At 35.6% G+C, this 20,066-nt stretch overlaps 1 protein-coding gene across 1 annotated transcript in view; it reads left to right on the top strand.

Annotated features, from left to right (window-relative positions):
* Positions 1 to 20,066, top strand: part of NELL1 (neural EGFL like 1) — an 860,846-nt gene that overhangs the window by 640,931 nt on the left and 199,849 nt on the right. The window contains exon 15 of the mRNA XM_058663250.1: positions 4,855 to 4,950. Within this exon, the coding sequence (XP_058519233.1) occupies positions 4,855 to 4,950 (96 nt within the window). The remainder of the gene's footprint in view (positions 1 to 4,854; positions 4,951 to 20,066) is intronic.

Below are 20,066 nucleotides of genomic sequence, written 5' to 3'. Positions count from 1 at the left end.
TAATTACAACCTTCCTCGCTCACGTTTTTCTGCTCTGCTCTGATTGATCTTTTCCATATTGCTTGCTGCCATCTAACACATTTGTTTTCATTGTTTTGTATATTTCCCTTTCATCAGAATATAAGCCATAAACTGTAATACTATTATCTTTTTTAAACATTATCTTTGTTTTGTACATTGCTGGAGCCCAGGATCTCAGAGTAATTCCTAGTGTAGAAATGGTCAATAAGTCTTTTCAAATGGCTAAATGAAGGACTGGATGCCTGTTCCCTACTTTGAGAATGTTGAATGAATTTGTATGAGGTTGTCAGGTGAATTATATAGTATGTTGAGGAGCATCCATAACCTCTGCTCAGCAGGAAACACATCAGTAGTATTCACTTAGTTGTGAAAACTAAAAATGTCTTTAGACAGAGCCAAATGCCCGGTAACATCAAAAAACAGGTATCATATATTATTAGAGTTTCTAGCATGTAGTACAGATGCTTGATAATTTTTGTGCTAAATGGATATGACATGGCCAAATGTTGATCTGTATTTGAATGATTTAGTTAACTTCTGTCCAAGATTATCTCCTCAAAACATTTCCTTTATCTTATATAATGAATTTGGCCTATAACTAAGTATTTGTTTTTACCTCAGTTATATATGATGAAGAAGAATAATAAAGAGTGGCCAAATATTGTACAGAGGTCCTTAACAGTCTCTCAATGTGGTTAGAGAAGCATATTTTTGGCCAAAAAAAAAGGAAAATTGATTGTTTTGTCTTTTTCACGACCCTATGTACATCTCATCACTTTAACAGGGATTTTCTGTAAATGACTGGATAGTAAATATTTTCTACTTTGCTTTTCATATGGAAAATGGCATTTGTAAATGCATTATTATCATATCTAGTTTCCTACAGCTGGACCACATCACTAGTGAGATTTTGAAAGAAATGATTCTTCGTTACACAGAGCTGCCCCGTATGTTGTAGAAGTTCAGCAACATTTTTGGCTTGTACTCACCAAGTATAAGTCAGTGCCAGTTCCCCCTCTCTCCCAGTGACAACAAAAGTGTTCAGAGGGAGCATTTGGTAAATATCATGTCTGAGCAAGTGAGCAATATGCTAAACTCTAACATGGAGGTGGTGAAGTCAGCCTTCATTATTGACAGCCGGAGTTGGAGAACATGAGTTTAGGTCTGCAAACCAAACTAGGTGACAAACAGTGAATAAAGCCAACTTACCCATAAGGTTCAAGGGTAGGAAGGATCATCAAGGAGACAAGGTGAACTGGTCTTATCTAGAGACAGATCACTTTCAAGACAGAAACAGAATGGCCTTGGTATTTTGCTGAACATGATCAGATTTAAATGATTCTCTTCCCTGTGGATTTCCAGTGCACATAATCTAATTAATTATAATCCTTGGTTAATGCTGTCGGGTAACCAGTGCTCATGACAATCAGTTTTTATTTATTTAAATAAGTTGATAGCATTAATTGTGTTAATTCATTACTTAAGAATGCATTTCCCAAAATAAAGAAGAAAAATGTGACAACTGCCTATCATTCCCATGTCATATGCCTTTTAATTTCATCTTCTATTTTCCCCCACCTAAGAAGTTAGCATGATACAATTATTCTTAGTGCAAAAAATACTTGTGAAAGCCATGAATAGTTTTTTTTTTCATAATACACATTTTCATCAAATTTTGAAGTACCTTTGTATGCACAAATTTCAGTTTTTGTGTACCAATTTATACTTATCTGTTAGTTTCATTTCCACAGATTTTTAAAAGTACATTCACATGTCTTATCAAACCTAGCAATAAAAGAAATAACCATAGGAATGATCGAGCAAAGTGAGCAGAGAGGGGTCAGAAATGGGCTTAATGAAAATGTTCCTCAAGGAAATCAGAAAGGAGGAGAAGGGTTTTCTTATCACAGATGATGCAGAAACCCTTATATTTACCTATTTTGTGAAGGTTGAATGGTGTCCCTGGAAACCACATACACGACAGGAGAACTGTGAAGATCACGAGATGTGTTCAGAATGTGAAGGGCTATTACTTTTTATTAGTGAAAACTTATTTTTATCAAATTGAGCATGAGGCAGTCAGATTGACACTGGAAACCTAGCATCTACAAGCCAGTGTTTTCATTTTGTCCCCCTTCATGCTAGAGTTCTATTGCACATACTGTACTTTGTCTTTAAAAGATAACAGCTGCTGTTCCTCTGGGCTAAAATTCCCTTGACTTTGAATTTCATGATTTTATTTCCTGGCATAATGAAAAGATTCCTTTTGACCACGAAAGCATACCATTTTATAGTTGATCAAATCCGTGGTCACTGCTCCATGGTGGTAAGTTGATATTAAATGGGACTTTAATGACAGATGCAGGTTTAAAATTCATTACATGTCTATAAGGTATTTGTGCCATGTTTTAGAATCTGGTAAGTGGTTGGCAAGTATCATATTAATACTATACTGTAGTGGCTGTGTTTGTCTAAGTATGCAGAGGAGATACAGTTCCATGTTCTTTTTTTTTTTTTTTTTAGAAAGTAAATATACAGAGAGGAAGATCTTCCGTCCAAAGTCTGGCCGGACTTTGTCAGTCTGAACCAGGAGCCTATCCAGGTTTCCCATGTGGGTGCAGGTTCCCAAGGCTTTGGGACGTTCTTGAATGCTTTCCCAAGCCCCAAGCAGAGAGTTGGATGGGAAGTGGGGCTGCCAGGATTAGAACCAGCACCCATATGGAATCCCGACACTTGCAAGACTTTAGCCATTAGGCCACTGTGCTGGGCCCTGATTTAAAGTTCTGTATCGCAAATCATGCAGTGTTGCAAAAGGCAGCGAGTAATAGAAGGAGGGACAGTTTGACCATATTCACTAAAGAATAAATTCTGTAGCACTGGGATCTTTTCTTACTCACTGCTAAGTTAATATCATTTAGAGCAGAAACTGGCTCACAATGCTACTTGTTACCTAGAAATGAAAGTTCTGGCAAAAAAACAAACAAACAAGACAATGTGTTTTGTTCTTGGGCATATTTCATTTGTCCATCATTTGCTGGGTGTTTTGTGTTGATCGTTTACTTTAAACCTTATGGCATGGTTATTAGTATTATTATCACTGTTGTTTTTCCCCTGAAAAAAACTGGGGCATAAAGGAGTGAAATGATGGGACATAGGGCAAGGATTTAGACCACAGAGATTTTAGCAACCAAACTGCATAAGCTCAGGGGAAAATGTACTGAGTATCTGTTATCTTGACTTGATTTGGCCAATAGTTAACTAATATTAATGATCAGTATTCAAAAATTAGCACTTCCTTTAAAATAGTGGGTTTATAGTTGAGCAAGTGTAATTTGTCATGATATTAAATACTCCATTGACAACCTTTAGGATGCAGACAATATATTTTGAAGTTCTATGAGAAATTCAGAGAAAAACTCACATTGTTCCTGATTTCTTCTGATAGCACCAGGTCTCCATGCAGGTCTGTGAGATCTAATTGTTTCCAGTGTGCACTAAAAAGCCAAGCTAATGCTGTGTGTTTTCTAAGCTCTCTTTTAGTGTGACATGTCTGTTTCTCTTACAAGCATCCTCTCATTTGTCACTTACAAAAATATGTCATTCTGTTTTTAAGTTCAATACAAAATAACATTTTAAATATCTTTTTGAGTGGTAATCAACAGAGACTAAAAGAATGATTTGGAGGAGATTTCTATGTATTTTTCTATCCTTATCTTTATACATATATTGGGTCTTGTGATGACAGTACTAAAGCAGATCTTCTCTATTTTTTAAAAAATATAGGTTGACCCTTCTAAAATTTTCCAAATAGTAGGAGGTACATGAGTTCCAAAGATATACACTGTCCTGTGATAGAAGGACAGGAGCAGGGAATTAACTGTTGAAACTGTAGAATATTATGTCATGTAAAGGATAGTAAATGAGGTGAGGAACAACAATATTTTGACAGATTCTACATATTTGAATGTGCATTCAGTTATAAAACACGTTGTGTTGGTTTTATAATTTCAAAACATATTAATTAAGAGATGTTCACAAAAATTTGACAGTGACATTTTCCCATGGTGACATTTTCTATGTGCAAATAAATTTAAAACAATTGCTCACCTAACTCTAATCTGAATAAAAGAAATTTGTACTTAACCATTATAATCATCTAAATTACTGAGAAAATATGTAATTTTGTTCATTAGCACATTAAATTGTTGGTTATTGAACAAAATTTAGCATTAAATTATCCTAGATGGAAGTGTTACAAGTTGCTAGAGTGAAGGTTTTACTGTCCAACAAAGTAAATGATTTTGAGCATCTACTTTGTGAACAGATACTGCGACTCATCTGTAGTGATGAGCTTTTTGTCCTTTCTGATTCTACAGTCCCATGCTGATAGGAAATAGCAATCAGTCATATGCAAGTATGCGTTGTTGGTTAGTACTGTGGTGGAATGGAAAGGTGATGGAGCTATGTGATGTGAGAACTAGCCCTGTCTGGGAAGGACAGCCACAGAGAGCCGAGATGGAGGCAGGATAACTTTTCCATTCTTGTCTGAAGTCTTAAGAAAGGCCATGTCATTTAAATGAGCATTTCCTCATTGATGAGTTTCCCCAAAAGGAATAATTTGGTGTGTGATAAGTACTGGTTCATAAGAACAAGGCCTTACGTTTATTGCCAAAATCATGGAAATGCTTAAATATCCAAAGGATATTAGTTAGATGTAACATATGAAACAGTGTATTGACCATGCAGCAAAGAACTATTTCAATACACATGCAGTTTTCTGTGGATTCCCTTATTACAAGATATTTATCTTGTAATCTTTCTTTCGTTCTCCAGCATTCTGTGAAGAGGGCTGCAGATATGGGGGAACCTGCATCGCTCCTAACAAGTGTGTCTGTCCATCCGGGTACACAGGAAGTCGCTGTGAGAAAGGTAATGCAGCCTGTGTTTGGGGAGGTTGAGTCAGAAAGAATGGGAGCTTTTGGAATGAGTATAGATATGATACATTATGCTGTGCTGGGAGTGACTTTGCCAATGTGGATACCTTTTAATTATTGCATAATAGATCTCCTCCCTCTGAAAATAAAGCTTCATTTGCCCTCCTTTCAATTCATCTTATTCAGCAAGGTCAAGTCTTTGCTGCGGTTTGCAGTGTGCGTTGCTAATTAGAGATAAAGTCTGATGAACTGACCTGCCCCACTTATCATCTATTGGATAGCACCACACTTCACTATTGAAGTTATAATAACTGCTGTGTCAACTGTATCTAAATTAGAAGCACATACTCCTTGTGTTAAAGCACATTAAATAACTTGCAGCAGGTTTATTGTCATGCTTGCTATTTATTCTCATACTGGTTTATTAGGAACATTATCATTCATGGGCCTGATAAAATAAAATAATTAGTATTAGCAAGAAACCGCTGTATACACCTTTTTGTTTGCAATAAATGCAATGTATCTTAGCACTATGTGTTGACATCCAGGAGAAAGTATTCCTATTTATGTTCAAGTGAAAGTTGCTGTTCAGTGCCAAAGTAAATGTAAATTCAAGCATGGGGTTTTACTATGTGACAGTTTTTTTCTTTCCAATTGTGTTTTATTAAGCTAAAATCAATGCATGTGCTTTTTTTCAATCCTTTATAGCATACTGGGTACTTCTCATATCATAGCATAGGTAAAGAGGAATAGGATCCTGTAGCCATAGTTGCTATTATTAAGAAAAAGGGAGAGTGTACTTCTTTGGTACTAAATATCTAAAAAAAAATCCTCTTGTTTCTTCCTATTCACATTCACAGTTGCTGAACTTAGAAGTACATTTAAAAGCAAGTCCCTGTCCTGATCAAATGTTACATTGCACTAATTGTATATTTATAAGGCAGCATGAACTATTTAAAAACATGCCATGAGCTAGTCCATAGAGATACTGGTGAATAATGTAGTATTATTCATATGTTTTATGGTTTTATCCACAAATGAAATCATTTATCAGATTTAGTTAATTGATTTGACCTTTAAAAAAAGCATGTACAAGTGCCATTTTCTGCCTCTGAGTGAGCATAGAAAAAATTAAAACATGGAGTTGAAGAAGTCTTCCAACAGCAACCAACAGCAAAAAAAAAAAAAAAAAAAAAAAGTGATGGTAACTTAAAATATAAGCCCTATTACAATGCATTTAATTTTAATTAATTTTATCAAATGAAAAATCATCTAAATGATTCTCAAAATTTCTTCCAGAACTGCCATATGTATATATATTTATATTTATATTAATTTATATTTAATATATAGGAACTAATGGTGACAGTATAAGGAAGATAACATCAATGATGATGGATGCAACAACTAATGATATGAAATAATTATTTGTCAGGATGCATAAATCAGTATTTTAACACTAAGAACCAAAAGTCGTAGATGTCGTTACTGTCATTTTATAAGTGAAAAACTAAAGCCTTGCTAGAATAATTCCTACAGATAAAAAACTGAGGGTAAAAATTATACTGCATCTTACACAGTTTGCAACACAAATACTGCATGTGTTTCTGAAGAAAAATACATGGATTTTTTTTTATTAGACTAGCTCTTTCATGCTAAACCACAAGCAGGATAGGCATAGAAGGAATATTCTACAACACAATAAAAGCAATATATGAAAAACCCAACACCAACCTAATACTGAACAGAGAGACTGGAAACTTTTCCACGAAGATCTGGAACTAGACACGGATTTCCACTTTTAACGCTGCTATTTATCATAGTATTGAAAGTCCTCTTTAAAACCATGCCACAAGAAATTTAAATTAAAAGGATACAAATAAAAATGAGTAATTAAAATAGTTCCTGTTTGCAGACCACATGAATCTATACTTGGGAGAACCAAAAGACTAAATTAAAAAAAAGACTATTGGAACTCATAATAGAGCTTGGCAGGATAGCAGGGTAGAAAATCGATGAACACAAATCGATGGCCCTTGTATATACGAACAACTCCATGGCTGAAATAGCATGTGTAAGTACAGTCCCCTTTAAAACAACAGAAGAACCATAACTATCTTGGAACTAAATTAACGCTACTGAAAATATGGAAGACCTCTATGATGAAAATTTTTAAAATGTTCAAAGAACATATTAGAAGATGAAGAAATGTATCATGTTTCTGCATAGGTAGAACCAACATCATGAAAATGCCCACATTGCTGAAAGTAACAGATGCAGTGCAATCACAGTCAAAGTCCCAACAACATTCTTCTCAGAAATAAAAAAGAGGATGCAAAAATTGATCTGGAAAGAGAAGTGATGACAAATAGCTAAACCTATCCTGAAGAATGAAAATTATACCCGAGGAATGAAAAATTCCAGACCTCAAGATGCATTACTGGGCATAGGTAATCCAAACAGGCTGGTAATGGTACAGAAAGAACATTGGGACAGAGTAGAAACCCCAGAAGTGAGCAGACAGTGGCAACCAACTTATCTTCATATGAAAAAAAGTGCTCAGATTCCCTAGCAATTAGCAAAATATACAAATATATAAAATTTAAAACATGCATTGAGGTTCCATCTAACTCCAGTGAGATTGGCCTACATTCAGAAATCTAGCAAGACCTGCTGGCACAGATGTGGGAAGAAAGGTACCCTATTCCACTATTGCTGAGAGTAGGCTAGAACAACCACTATGGAATTCAGTATGGATAGTGCTAAGACAATTGAAAATTGATCTACCATATTTCCCAGATATCTCACTCCTGGCTGTATATGCAAAGACAATAAAAATCTGCAAATGAAAATATGACCTGTGATGCTATATTAATAGCAACACAGTGCACAGTAGCAAAGACATGGTTATAATCAGATGCCTGTCAAAAAAGGAATGGATAAAGAAATGGTGGTGCATTTACTAAATAGACTAATACTCAGCCATTAAAATAATGAAATGCCATTTGCAGCAAAATGGTCCCAACTAGAGACCATTATACTTGATGAAAAAATCCAATCCCAAAAGGACAAATATCATATTTTCTTTCTAAGGCTAACTCCATGCAAAATACAAAACAAACATATGTATAAACATATACATACATATGTTCACCTAGGACAACTGTATAATGGAGACTAGCATACCAGGAATTGAAGATGCATTGTAGTATGCATCTCTATGCTCAGAAAAAAGGAGGAGTTTACAGTAGGATACTAGATTTTCTGCCATTGTGTATATCTACAGTGCCATGATACACTTAAATAACAGAATGTGGACTTGTGACAATTGCTGAAGGACTATACTATTGTCATAATACGGCAGAAAATAGTAGAGACCCTAAATTCATGTGAGAGACCCAGAAGTACCTGGCATCAAATTGACTCAGCTCTGGCTATTATTGCCATTTGGGAAATGAACCAGTAGATGGAAGATCTTCATCTTTTCCTTTCCTTTTCTCCATAAATCTGATCTGTCTTTCCAATAAGAATGAAATCTGTAAAAAAAAAAATAGATAAAATACTAGATCCTTTCAATGAAAAATAAAAACAAAAAGATTCTTGGAGTTCTTTTGACCCAAGAGAATCAGAACATATGCACCAAGCACTGCCAGTGACCACAATATTTAAACGTAACATCTATCATAATTTTTATTACTCTAAAATTATAAAAATTTATAGAAAAATATGTTTGTGAAAATGCTGATGGATACATTGCCTTTTAGTGAGAATTTGGCTGGGTTATATGTTAGAATTGGTAGTTGCATCAGAAAAAGCACGTTAGCTAATTATGCCACATCTTCTTCCTCATATATTGTATGAATTATAAATTGCTAAAAATAATTCTATAAGTATCAGGTATCCAAAACCAGAGTCTGGTGAATCAGGCTGTGAAAATGAGGCAAGTTTACTTATGATATACCTTCTGTCTTAGTCTAGTATGAAATGACTTTGGGGAAAAGCAGACCTTGAATTTTTCACATAATTGATTCAGAAATGTATTCACTTAAGGTAACTAACTTTCAACAAACTCGCATGGCTATTGAAACTCTCATTGTTTCCATGGTTACTGAACACATAATAAGTACTTAATAAAAATACTCAGGTTGTCAATAAATAACAAAAAATTAACAATATTAATCAAACAGTTTAATTTGGGTTCTTGTTATTTTCTGTGTTCCATTTCTGAATTTTATAGTTTTGATACAGTAAATTTAAATTATTGTTTAAGAAGAAATGGCTTTCTTAAGTATCTGAAAGAACACAAATGGGCTTTTTTATAGATGTTGTAAAAAAAGAGTTCATTTTTCTCAGTTACTTGGGTCTTCAACCTTTGCTAAAGAGAAATAGCATCTTTCAGGATAATTTATTTCATTATCTTTCCTATGCCCAAGGAATTAGACATATGTAGATAGAGGGCAAAATTTGCCCCAAATATGTTGTCCATTACCAGGTAAAAATAATGGTAAGAAACAAAATTCTGACCCTATGTTGATCTGTTTTGCCTTCATTCCATTGTTGTGCAAACTGTATTCCTAGGGGGAGATTTTAGGAATCAGTGTGGTCTGTAAGAGTTTTATAACAGAGAATGCTTCTTCCTGCATGTAGTGGGCTGCAGGACTGTGGGGGAGGAAAGTCAGGAAAAAGGACAAATGAAAAGATAGCTCTTCCAGTTTGCAGTGTGTGCTTTCAGGATGTCTGGCACAGGATGTGTGCTCAGTATTCGGCAGCTTCCATTATTTACGTGGCTACTTTTTGTGTGCAAGTTCCCAGAAAAGTGTGAACAAGGCTTTTGTGGGGCAAATTAAGAAGGGAATATATGGAACTTGGAGGTTTCTTACTACCTACCTGCTAAACCCGCCACCCTTCACCCATCCAGTAAAAGGATGGATTCAGGTGTGCTTTCAGTATTCCATAAAATCAAGTAAATGTGAATTTGGTTGCAGATATTCCTGTCCTGAATATTTCCAGCAGTGAAAAGTAGCAGAACAGAGGCACTGACAGGAGTGCAAACCCACTTTTACTGAGCTCCTTCATTCATCTTTAGCTGCAGCTGGAAAGCCTTGTCCTTGCTCAGTGGTCTCTTCATTTCTCCCATTCTTCCAACCCACTTTCCTCTTTTTTTTAAATATATGATGGATAAACAGAGCTTAAGATTCAATTCACTTTCTTTACTACAGAAAGAAGTGCTAGTATCAAGCTGTATGGTTTGTAACTGTCTTTTATTGTATCTTGTGATGTTCGCAGCTAAACTTTGAATGGTTATGATTGCTTTTGCTATTCAGAATCTCATGTGATTCCATATATATATGCATACATATGCTCTCATAGTTCCTCTAAGAGACTATATATATGTGCATGCTTACCTATGTGTCTATTGATGTATTTTGCATGAAGGTTGCCTCATATCACAGAGAACAAATGTTATTTTCCTCTTGGGATTGGCTTATTTCACTGAAAGGAACCAGTTGTTTGTTTCACTGATCTTTTGTATTTTGTTTCAGTTTTGTTTATTTTCTCCTACAAATTTGGGATTTTTAAAAATTTTTCTGGAGCCTTGCTTTGCATTATTAGATTATTTATTTAACGCCTTTCTAATTTCTCAATGTAGGCATTAATTGCTAACAAAACGCTCAATTCTCCAAGCTTTTGGGACTTATCTTACATCCCTGTCCTTGATCCTGCCAGATATCACCTTGTCAGTGTCTCAAACATTTGGAAAGTTGCCTCAAGCCATTTTTATTTCTCTCTGCGTGATAACAACAAATAGACTTTCAAGTTGTGTCATGTAATTATGGGGAGCAATTCATCTGGTTAAAAACAGGGATTCAGAGTAGGCATTGACGATGCATCTTGACCAAGAAGATTCTGGAATGAAGCTCAGAATGTGGAGTTCTAACGCTGGGCCTTCCTGGAAGGAATGAAACTTACTGTATCCTTGTGCACATGTCTTTTTACATAAGCAGGTCTGAAACCCAGTGAAAAGGACATCCTACTTGTCCTACTAAAGATATTCGTTTAGTTCTCTGTAGATTTCCCAGATTCCCCTAAGAAAGTCATGCTTTCTGCTTCTCAATGTGCTATTGTTAGGAAACCTGAAGTTTGCTAATCTCCACTACTTACTAGCTATATGAATGGGAGAAACTTGACTTTTTGATGTAAGTTGAGAATAACTGTCCAGGTAAAACCTTAAAATTGTTTATAATCTTTCATCAAGCACTCTTAGGAATTTTCAAATAGAATAATGGGTATGAGTTCATATATCATGTCCAAGGGTAGATATAATAATTTTAAATGATAAAATTTTAAGTAATAATAATAATATATTGGAAACATCCTAGATATTTATTTAAAATGATAAGGAATTCGTAAAATAAATTACAGATAAAATATTCTAAGGAGTCCTAAACTGTATCAAGGTTCATTGTTTAATAATAAAAGAAACATAGTATGCAGTTAGGAACATGATCACCTAAATAGATTGTCAAGGTATGAGGTTAACTCTGACTTGAGAATTCCTTAAGTCTTTTGTGTCTCAATATCTTTACTAGTGAAAGGAAAAAAAAAATATGCAGTTATCCATTGGAGACTTTTTTATTTTTATTATTATTGTTTTTTTATTGGAATGGCAAATTTACAGAGAAGGAGAGACAGATCTTCCATCTCCTGGTTTACTCCCCACGTGGCCACAGTGGCTGCAGCTGAGCCAATCCGAAGCCAGGAGCATAATTTTTATGCACATGCACTACATACACTACACTACATGCAGATAAGAGTACCATTGTTAGAATTTATTTTCTTTTAGGGCAAAAATGTCTGTTTTTAAGATTTATTTATTGCTATTGGAAAAGTACATCAGATTTATGGAGAGAAGGAAAGACAGAGAGAATGATCTTGCATATTCTGGTTCACTTCACTCTCCAGATGGCCACAGTGGCAGGAGTTGAGTAGATCCAAAGCCAGGAGCCAGGACCAGGAGCTTCTTCCAGGTCTTCCACGTGGGTGCAGGGTCCCAAAGCTTTGGGCTGCCCTCCGCTGCTTTCCCAGGCCACAGGCAGAGAGCTAGATGGGAAGTAGAGCAGCTGAGACACAAACTGGTACCCATATACTATCCTTCAAGGGGAGGATTAGCCTTCGAGCCATCGCATCAGGCCCTAGTAACACTGTCTTTTAGCATTGATGATATCTGAATAGGGGTAGGTGTGGTCTGCAGGGGGCTTCCAAATGAAACTAGACTGAAAAGACAACTTCCATGTCGTGACTCTATTCCATACATGCTAGGTATGTGAAGGTCCATTTTCTCTGTTCAGATTTGTTTCCCTACCTGTGTTTAGGATTACTGTCTCTTGTAGGACTCCCGTAAAACATATGTTTCTTTCCCTGTTTAGTTCAATCACAGATCCATAACCTCCATTTATTTCTGTTTTGTTTTACCAAGTGACAGAGGCTGCCTCAGCCCCAGAAATTCAAATTTATGCTTTGGGAAAAGAGCCCATTATTGCCATTTACGTCTCTCACATTTAAGAGGTATTTCATATGCATATATGTGTGTATGTGTGTGTACTTACACATGCATATACATATGTGTATTTTATATATGCATATATGTACACAATATACTGCATATATATTAAAAAGTGAAAAGATTTCCCGTATTGCAGGATATAGGTTAAGGAACAAAGCAGTGCTTCCCACCCTACCCCTACTCCTGCTTCAAGGGACATTTCTATATGTACTTGAAGTTACTTTTCCTGGCAAGAGTTTCAGGAGGAATTTTTTCCCTTTCTCTCTGCTTCCACACTTCCACACATTTCTCCCTTTCTCAAAATCATATTAAATAACCTTTCTCTAATGATGTTTGTACTTTTGGCCTCTGAGCCTTTGTTTACGCAGCTCGATATTGGTTAATGTCTAATGTAGGCACAAGCGATACTTCTCAAGTGGAGTAAAGGAATCTAGCACCAAGTGTTTGGGTGGATGTAGGGGTCTTTAACAACTATTACACCATCATCTACCAAAACTCTTGACATGAGTAAAGCTCAGTATCCTATAACATTTGAATTCAGTAAATTCAATTTGATAAAGGAAAAGCAAATGAAGACAAATTTACTTGATCCAGACTTTTTGTTTTATAGATCGGATTATTAAAAAAGCCATTGAGATGTTACAAGTCCTTTAAGACACTGTAAGCAATAGTAAGAATTAATAATAATAATAATGGTGAAAGAAATACTATTAACAAACATAGTGTAAACATTTTTGTAGATTTCCTATAGCTTTATTCTCAAGGTTTAAACCTGCCAGCATGCTGCTAAGTCATCCAGAGTGAGGCAGTGGTGTTCTTTGGGCATAAGCAGCACCAGAGACAAGCTGATAAGGAATGTCTGCCTTATTATGCACATGTTACGGCTTTTTTATATTATTGTGATTATTATTGATTTTTGATACAATTTAATTGGCACTCAGCTCTGCCTTCCCTCTTTCCCAAGTTCCTTCGCCTCCCCTCTGTTTTAAAGGATATGAAAGGGGAGGGCAGGTGGGCATCTTCTGGCAGACACTCCCCACTCAAAGATACTGTAGTTTGCTTTATGGCAAATCTATTTCCCTTAACCTTCTGGTCATGTTCCATGTGTAATCCCCTTGACCTTCTAGCCATGTCAGAGGTCTCATTCCATGTGTAGGCCTGGAAAGCTCTGCCTAAGGCCATGGGGAGGTAAGCTATAAGCCACACCCACCAGATAGCAGGGGGATGCTCACACTTTATCAGAATGCCCTGCTTTAAGCCATTTTCACCTATGCCATTAGGAATGGGAGGCAATTCTTTTAGTATATTGATATTCTCCGTCAAATAAATGGAAGCTGTTAGGGATTACCTTCTCTAGTTAGCAGTGCAGAAAATAATTCCTGACTATTTAAGTGAAAAGCAGCTCATTCTTCCTACCAGGCAAGTCCACACTATTCAACTGTGAAACTCAAGAGTTTGATTCATACACTCATTTTTAATCCTATGTCCCAGAAATTGCAAAAGCCAGTCTAAATTGAAACACAATGGATAAACAGAAATGAAAACCAGATTTCTGTGAAGCTATGATTAAGCAAAACTCAGAAATTGCAAATTTTATGTAGAAGTAACAATATGTCTTTGTATCCAAGAAAATATGCTACGTAGTATGTCATGTGGAAACAGGCTAAATGAAGCCAGTAACCTTAGGTAGGAAGATACAGTTAGAATTTGCACCATTGTCTCCTAATTGGATTCACTGATTAGATGTGAACCAGCAATGTGGTTGCCTGAAAATGCACATGTGGGTCAAAAATATGATGTATGAAGGAGCAAGATCTAAGCATGCATGTTGGCAGTGGTTGAAAGAATAAATAGTTTCTGACTTGATGAGATATGTGAGTTTACAGTATTCTTCAATTTAACAGAGACCTTGGAATGAAATATAGATGCCAGCAATTTTAACCCAGTAGATTGAATCCACAAAGGAAGATTGTTTTATTACAAGGTAACTTCCTAAAATCACCTTTCAGTACCTCCTCAATGCTTAGAATATATAGTCCTAATTCTGTAGACCACTATCTTTACATGGATTGGACCCATGCTTACCTCTCCAGCCTTATCCCAAGCATACAGTTTTTTCAAATTGGTGAATTGGGTGAATGTTGTGGCACACTAGGCTAAACAATTATCTAGCCTGCCTACTTCCAGATCAGAAGGCTTTGGACTGAGCCCCATCTCACCTGATAATCCAGCTGCCTACTAATGCATCCTGGGAAGTAATGCATAGTGTGTCAACTAATTGGGTCCCTGCTGTTCATGTTTTGTCATCTCGATTTCAGCATGGCCCAGATCTGACTGTTGCAGGCATTTCAGAAGTGAATCAGAGGAAGGAAGATACCTTTGCTATCTCTGTCTTGTCACATACTATGTGAATGTGTGTGCCTCACTCTGTATTTTAAATAAATAAATCCTTATTTTAATTTCTGGGCTTAAAATGTCTCTCTGCTTATAACACAAAGAATTATATATTGACAGTGAATACATGTTAATATAAAGTAATAGATGAGATTGATTTTTGATGATCTGATAATTCAGAATTTTTCCAATATGACATAGTCTTCGCTCCAAATCTGTTTTTCACATTATTTGAATGTGCTTTTACCAAATATATTCAAATCCTTTGACTCAACCTTCAAAATAAATCTAGAATTCAAACTGCATGTAAACTACCAGTATATTGCATTGGACACAATGTCATCATCTTCTCTAATGTAGATAATGGTCACAAACCAACCAACAAACACAAAACCTTCTAGACTCCTCTCTCATAAACAGACATACATCTCTTTCAAGCACCACGGGTCCACTGTTAAAATATGAGTTAGATCTTTCCATTTCTTTAATCCAAATCCTCTGTGTGGTTCGTTCTTTGACTCAGAGTGAAAATCTGAATCATTATGCAGGCCTAAAAGCTACTGCACACTCTGAGTCTCCCTCCTTATTTCTCCTCTGCTGTGAATAATCAACATGTTCTTCTTCACTTGTATCTTCTTTTCTGTCTAGAATAGTTTCCTTGACTTTTTTTGGAGCACATCAGGTATGCTTTCCTTACTGTTTGATTTGTAGTTAGTTTTCCCATGTTTTAGCAGCTTTTGCTCCAGTGTGACCTCTGCAGACATTTCCTGACTTCTTGCTGAAATAGCTCCTGTCTTCTCTGTCATCATTTTATTGTCTTCAGAGCTGTTCTCATTCTTGGACACATTAGTATGATTTATATGGTCTCACTGCCCAGCCAAAATAGAAGCCCAATCAGAGCAGGGAGTTTTCCACCTTATTGCTGTTGTATTTCAAAATTCACTGCACTACCTGGAACACAGCAGCTGCTCAAAATTTGTATTAAATAAATGAATAATTTTATAAGAAGCTCCTTTAAGCTTTTGTATTAATCTTCAAAGCCACAGTACTGTCAACTTGATATATCTTGGGAAGAATAAGAAAATTATTGTTGTCAATCACACACCTTCATCTCTGATGTTTGTGCATCATATGTACTCAGAGTTATCCTTGATTTCTCCTTTTCCATCAGTTCCTATTCAATCAGTCATTACAATACATCTATTTTTTATTCTCATCTGCCTTGTCAAAGCCTGTATTTTTTATTTCTTTCCTGGAATGATACCAGTTTCGTATCCAGACCTCTAATCTCATTCCTCCCTCACAAATGTTTTCCCTATATCTCAGCCAGTGATATCCTTGTGAAACTAAGAATATAATGCAATTATTTCCTCACTGAAAAAAGCCTTAAATATTTATTTCTTTTTGCTCAGTATAAACTCTCACCCCATCATGATTATTGATGACTGAATGGTTTCCTTATTCGGGCGTTTGCTTATTGTATTATCTATTTATGAAATTCTTCGGTTTTTCTTTTTCTGCCTTCCATATTTGTTTTACCATACACAGTCTCCATATGTCTTTGTTTTTGCACATTGAACATAAGCAATTCCTTTAAAATGTCTTATATTCCACAATTACATTCCCCTTTAGCATTCTCTGTATCAACCGGTTTCTTTTCCTTCATGAAATGTATTGGTTTTAATTGACTCTTCCTTTCTCCTTTTTACAACTTCTCTCTGAAGTAATGCCAGTATTTATTCTTTGCATATTTGCTTATTTTCATTCACTTGAAATGCAGTCTCTCTCTCTCTGTCTCTCTCTCGCGCGCTCACACACACACACACACACACACACACACACACACACACACACACAATGTTCTGTAGCCTGGTTCTCAATAGCCAGAATTAAGACAGAACCAAATTCATGCACAAGAGGTTTCAGCTTTTCACTATAGTGCACACACATTCACACACGACACATGTATTCACCTAAGTACTTTGCAATTATATTTGCTGCACTACAGAATACATCAATATTCAATGTTTACAATGTCTTGGAAAATTCTAGCTGAGCTGAAAATTTAGCTGTAGTTACCTGTTGGCTCCAATGTTGCAGAAACACCTGCTTCCCTTGACTGAATCATCAATCTTTGTTCAGGGAGTTTTGATTAACTCAATTTAGAGTCAGCCCTAGATTCTCCCAAAATAATGGTATCATCCTAATAGATTCCATTTAGACTTTTCTCAAATATCCAATAATCCTCAACAATTTGCTTTCTTTTGAGAATGAAACATTAAAAAGTCAATATAAAACTTAGTTTACCTATGAAAAGTTATTAATGTTCATTCTTTGATTTATTCATATCTTTCAGGGAAGATTCTTCTATTGTTCTGAAAGGGTTTATTAAGTTTCTGGTGGAACTAAATTTAGTTGCTAGCATTCAAAGAGGAGGACAGGTAAAAGTTTACAAAACCTGTTATATTAGTTTTTACTTAATAACTTTGATTTTAATATGGCATTTCTGCGCTCAACTCTGTGCAAGTCTTCGTCAATACTGAGAATATCTATTGTTTACTCTGGCAGGAGAAAAACGGAAGTGTGGCTGAGTGAAGGCAGAAGCTCCAAGGAGCTGGACTGATTTTAAATCTAATTTCCAAAAATTTTCCTCTTTTAGCCTTTTTTGGTCTCCATGGTTCTGAAGACTTTTGAGAACACCAATTCCTGAACTTTTCTCATATATTCTGATTGAGTTAGGATTTATCTGCCTCTGTTCTCACTTCAGATTTATGTAACACTTTTTTCTCCTATCTAAACTTTGCTATTGAGGGCTTATCATTTTTGCGATTTGCCCCTGATGTTAATTTATTACAGTTCAAAGGAGAAATTAGAGGGAAATAAAAGTATTTAATGTAGTATCTTTAATCAGAAGGTTAAAAAACTTCTAAAGTTTTGCTGTCCTCATATGAAAAGTTACAGGAAGTACCAGACAGGATTATGTAACAAAGATAGGGTGGCTGACTATGAGAACAACTGGGTGATATAAAATGGCTTCCTTTTTCAAAAGAAGTAATGCAACTACATTTTTTTAAATATATATATATTTTTATTAATTATTTTGCATTATATGACAGTTTCATATGCTCTGGGAATCCCCCCACCCCTCCCCACGCCCCTCACTCCTGGTGGATTCCTCCACCTTGATGCAGTATTACAGTTCAAATTCAATCAAGATTCTTTCCTTGCAAACATATACCAGGCATAGAGTCCAGCTACTTATTGTCCAGATGGGTTGAACAGTTTCTTGGGGAGACCATTTCTGGTCTGAAGGTAGAGCTGGTAGAATATCATCCCAGTCAATTAAGAGTCCCAATATAACATCAACAGCAATTTGCAACATTATGGAATTGACATGGTTTTGAGTAACCAGTATGTTAAAAAAAAAAAAAAAAGAAGCAAGTTCTTAACCACAACCTATGATTAGCTCATTGACATTTCAATTTTAGTTTATATACAGGACCGGCTACTATATACCTTCAAATGGCTATAAGGTACCATTCAGCTGTCTCGTGTCTATTTCATTTTAGTATTTAGCCATTTGTTGTGTTGAAGTATAATTTTGCTGATCTTGGCAGATTTTAGGATAATCTAGACTGGCTTGTAACTCTAACAAGACATTTGTCGACAATTAAGGTGCAGAACATTTTTTTGGGTGGGGGGGGATGTGCAGGAAAATCCTCAACACCATGGTGAGAAGTGACTAATCTTTGTGTCCCACCCAGCAAGGCATGAGCCAATCCATGGCAGCTCTTTCCTTTCAGATTTCAAGCTCTACTTTCTGTTGTTTGTCTATTTATTTTAGGTTTTTTTTTAGTTTGTATGATTGTTTGTTTGCTATGAGGGGTTTTCGGAGCAATCCCGATGGTCATTGCGAGGGAGGGTGGGGGTCCAGAGGTGGAGCCAGGCTCAGACCAGAGAAAGCTCTCTTCCCTGGTCCCGAAGGACGTTTATTGTTCTTCTGTTTCTGCGAACCACTCAGGGCTTCTGGTTGTCTTTCCAATGACGTTGGTTTCTGCATTTTATATACACTTCATGGCAATTAATCTTTACACAAAAATATTTTAGAATATTTTTCCTTTCCCTTGTGGAATCAGAATATCTCTCTAGTTTCTAACTGCAATAAATAATTATTAAGAATGTTAAATGTTTGAATGATTCTTTTAAGTTTGCAGGATCTTATTTGAAATTATGACCATAAATTGTCTTTCCACTAACGAGGGTGAAGTAGAGGTTTTTTTTTTTTTTTTTTTAAGCTGTCAGGCATGAAAAATTCAGTTGATTTTGTTTCATGTGTTTTAGAAGTGAGCCTTTCAGTGCTTCGGAAAATGACCACAGGAATGCAAATAAAGTGAATTGATAAATGGAAATATAGTATATATCTGTGGCTGAAGGACCATCAAGATACCACAAAGATAAATGTAGAGATCAGGTTTATTTAACAACTTCATTAATGATCTGCAAGAAGAATGCCATAAGTTAATTAAATCTACAGATGGCCCTTAGTGGAAGTTACAGATACCAGGGAGAATTGAGAAATAGTATAGCAAGACCAAGGGTCAAAGCTCTGATAGCCATGAGCATATAAGAGCAAAATTAAAATTTGGAATGCTAATTATTAATTCAATACACATGTTTCAGTGCATAAAGGAGTTAAATTACAGCCATTTTAAATATAAAATAGTAAAGCAAAATGTAATTATGTGGCTGCAACATTACTTAGGCTAGAGTAGAGCTTTGAGATTCTAAAAATAAATTATTTGTAAAGAATATGTACTTTTTAATAAGCAAAGATTATTTATAAAGTTCATGGAAGTATGTACTGTGAAAAACTATGTATATATTTCAAATATTTTATACTTATTTTTTTATTTTATCTTTCTGCAAACTTTTTCAAGTTCTCTCATTTTTAGATCTTTATCCAATGTCCACAAAATAAAGACTGAATTAGCAAAAATTAGTGTCCTGGCTACAGGTGAGGATTGCTTTAACTCTCTTATGGACTTACTAATTTCTAAGGTATATAGATTTGAAACTTGCAAAAAGAATATCATGGATTCATGAGATTAGGCTGGGAATGCTGAGAAGAGTGAGATGTACTGGGATTAACTGCT

This window comes from Ochotona princeps, chromosome 4 (genome assembly GCF_030435755.1).
Source record: "Ochotona princeps isolate mOchPri1 chromosome 4, mOchPri1.hap1, whole genome shotgun sequence".
Lineage (NCBI taxonomy): Eukaryota > Metazoa > Chordata > Mammalia > Lagomorpha > Ochotonidae > Ochotona > Ochotona princeps.
This window is presented reverse-complemented; position numbering and strand designations above follow the sequence as displayed.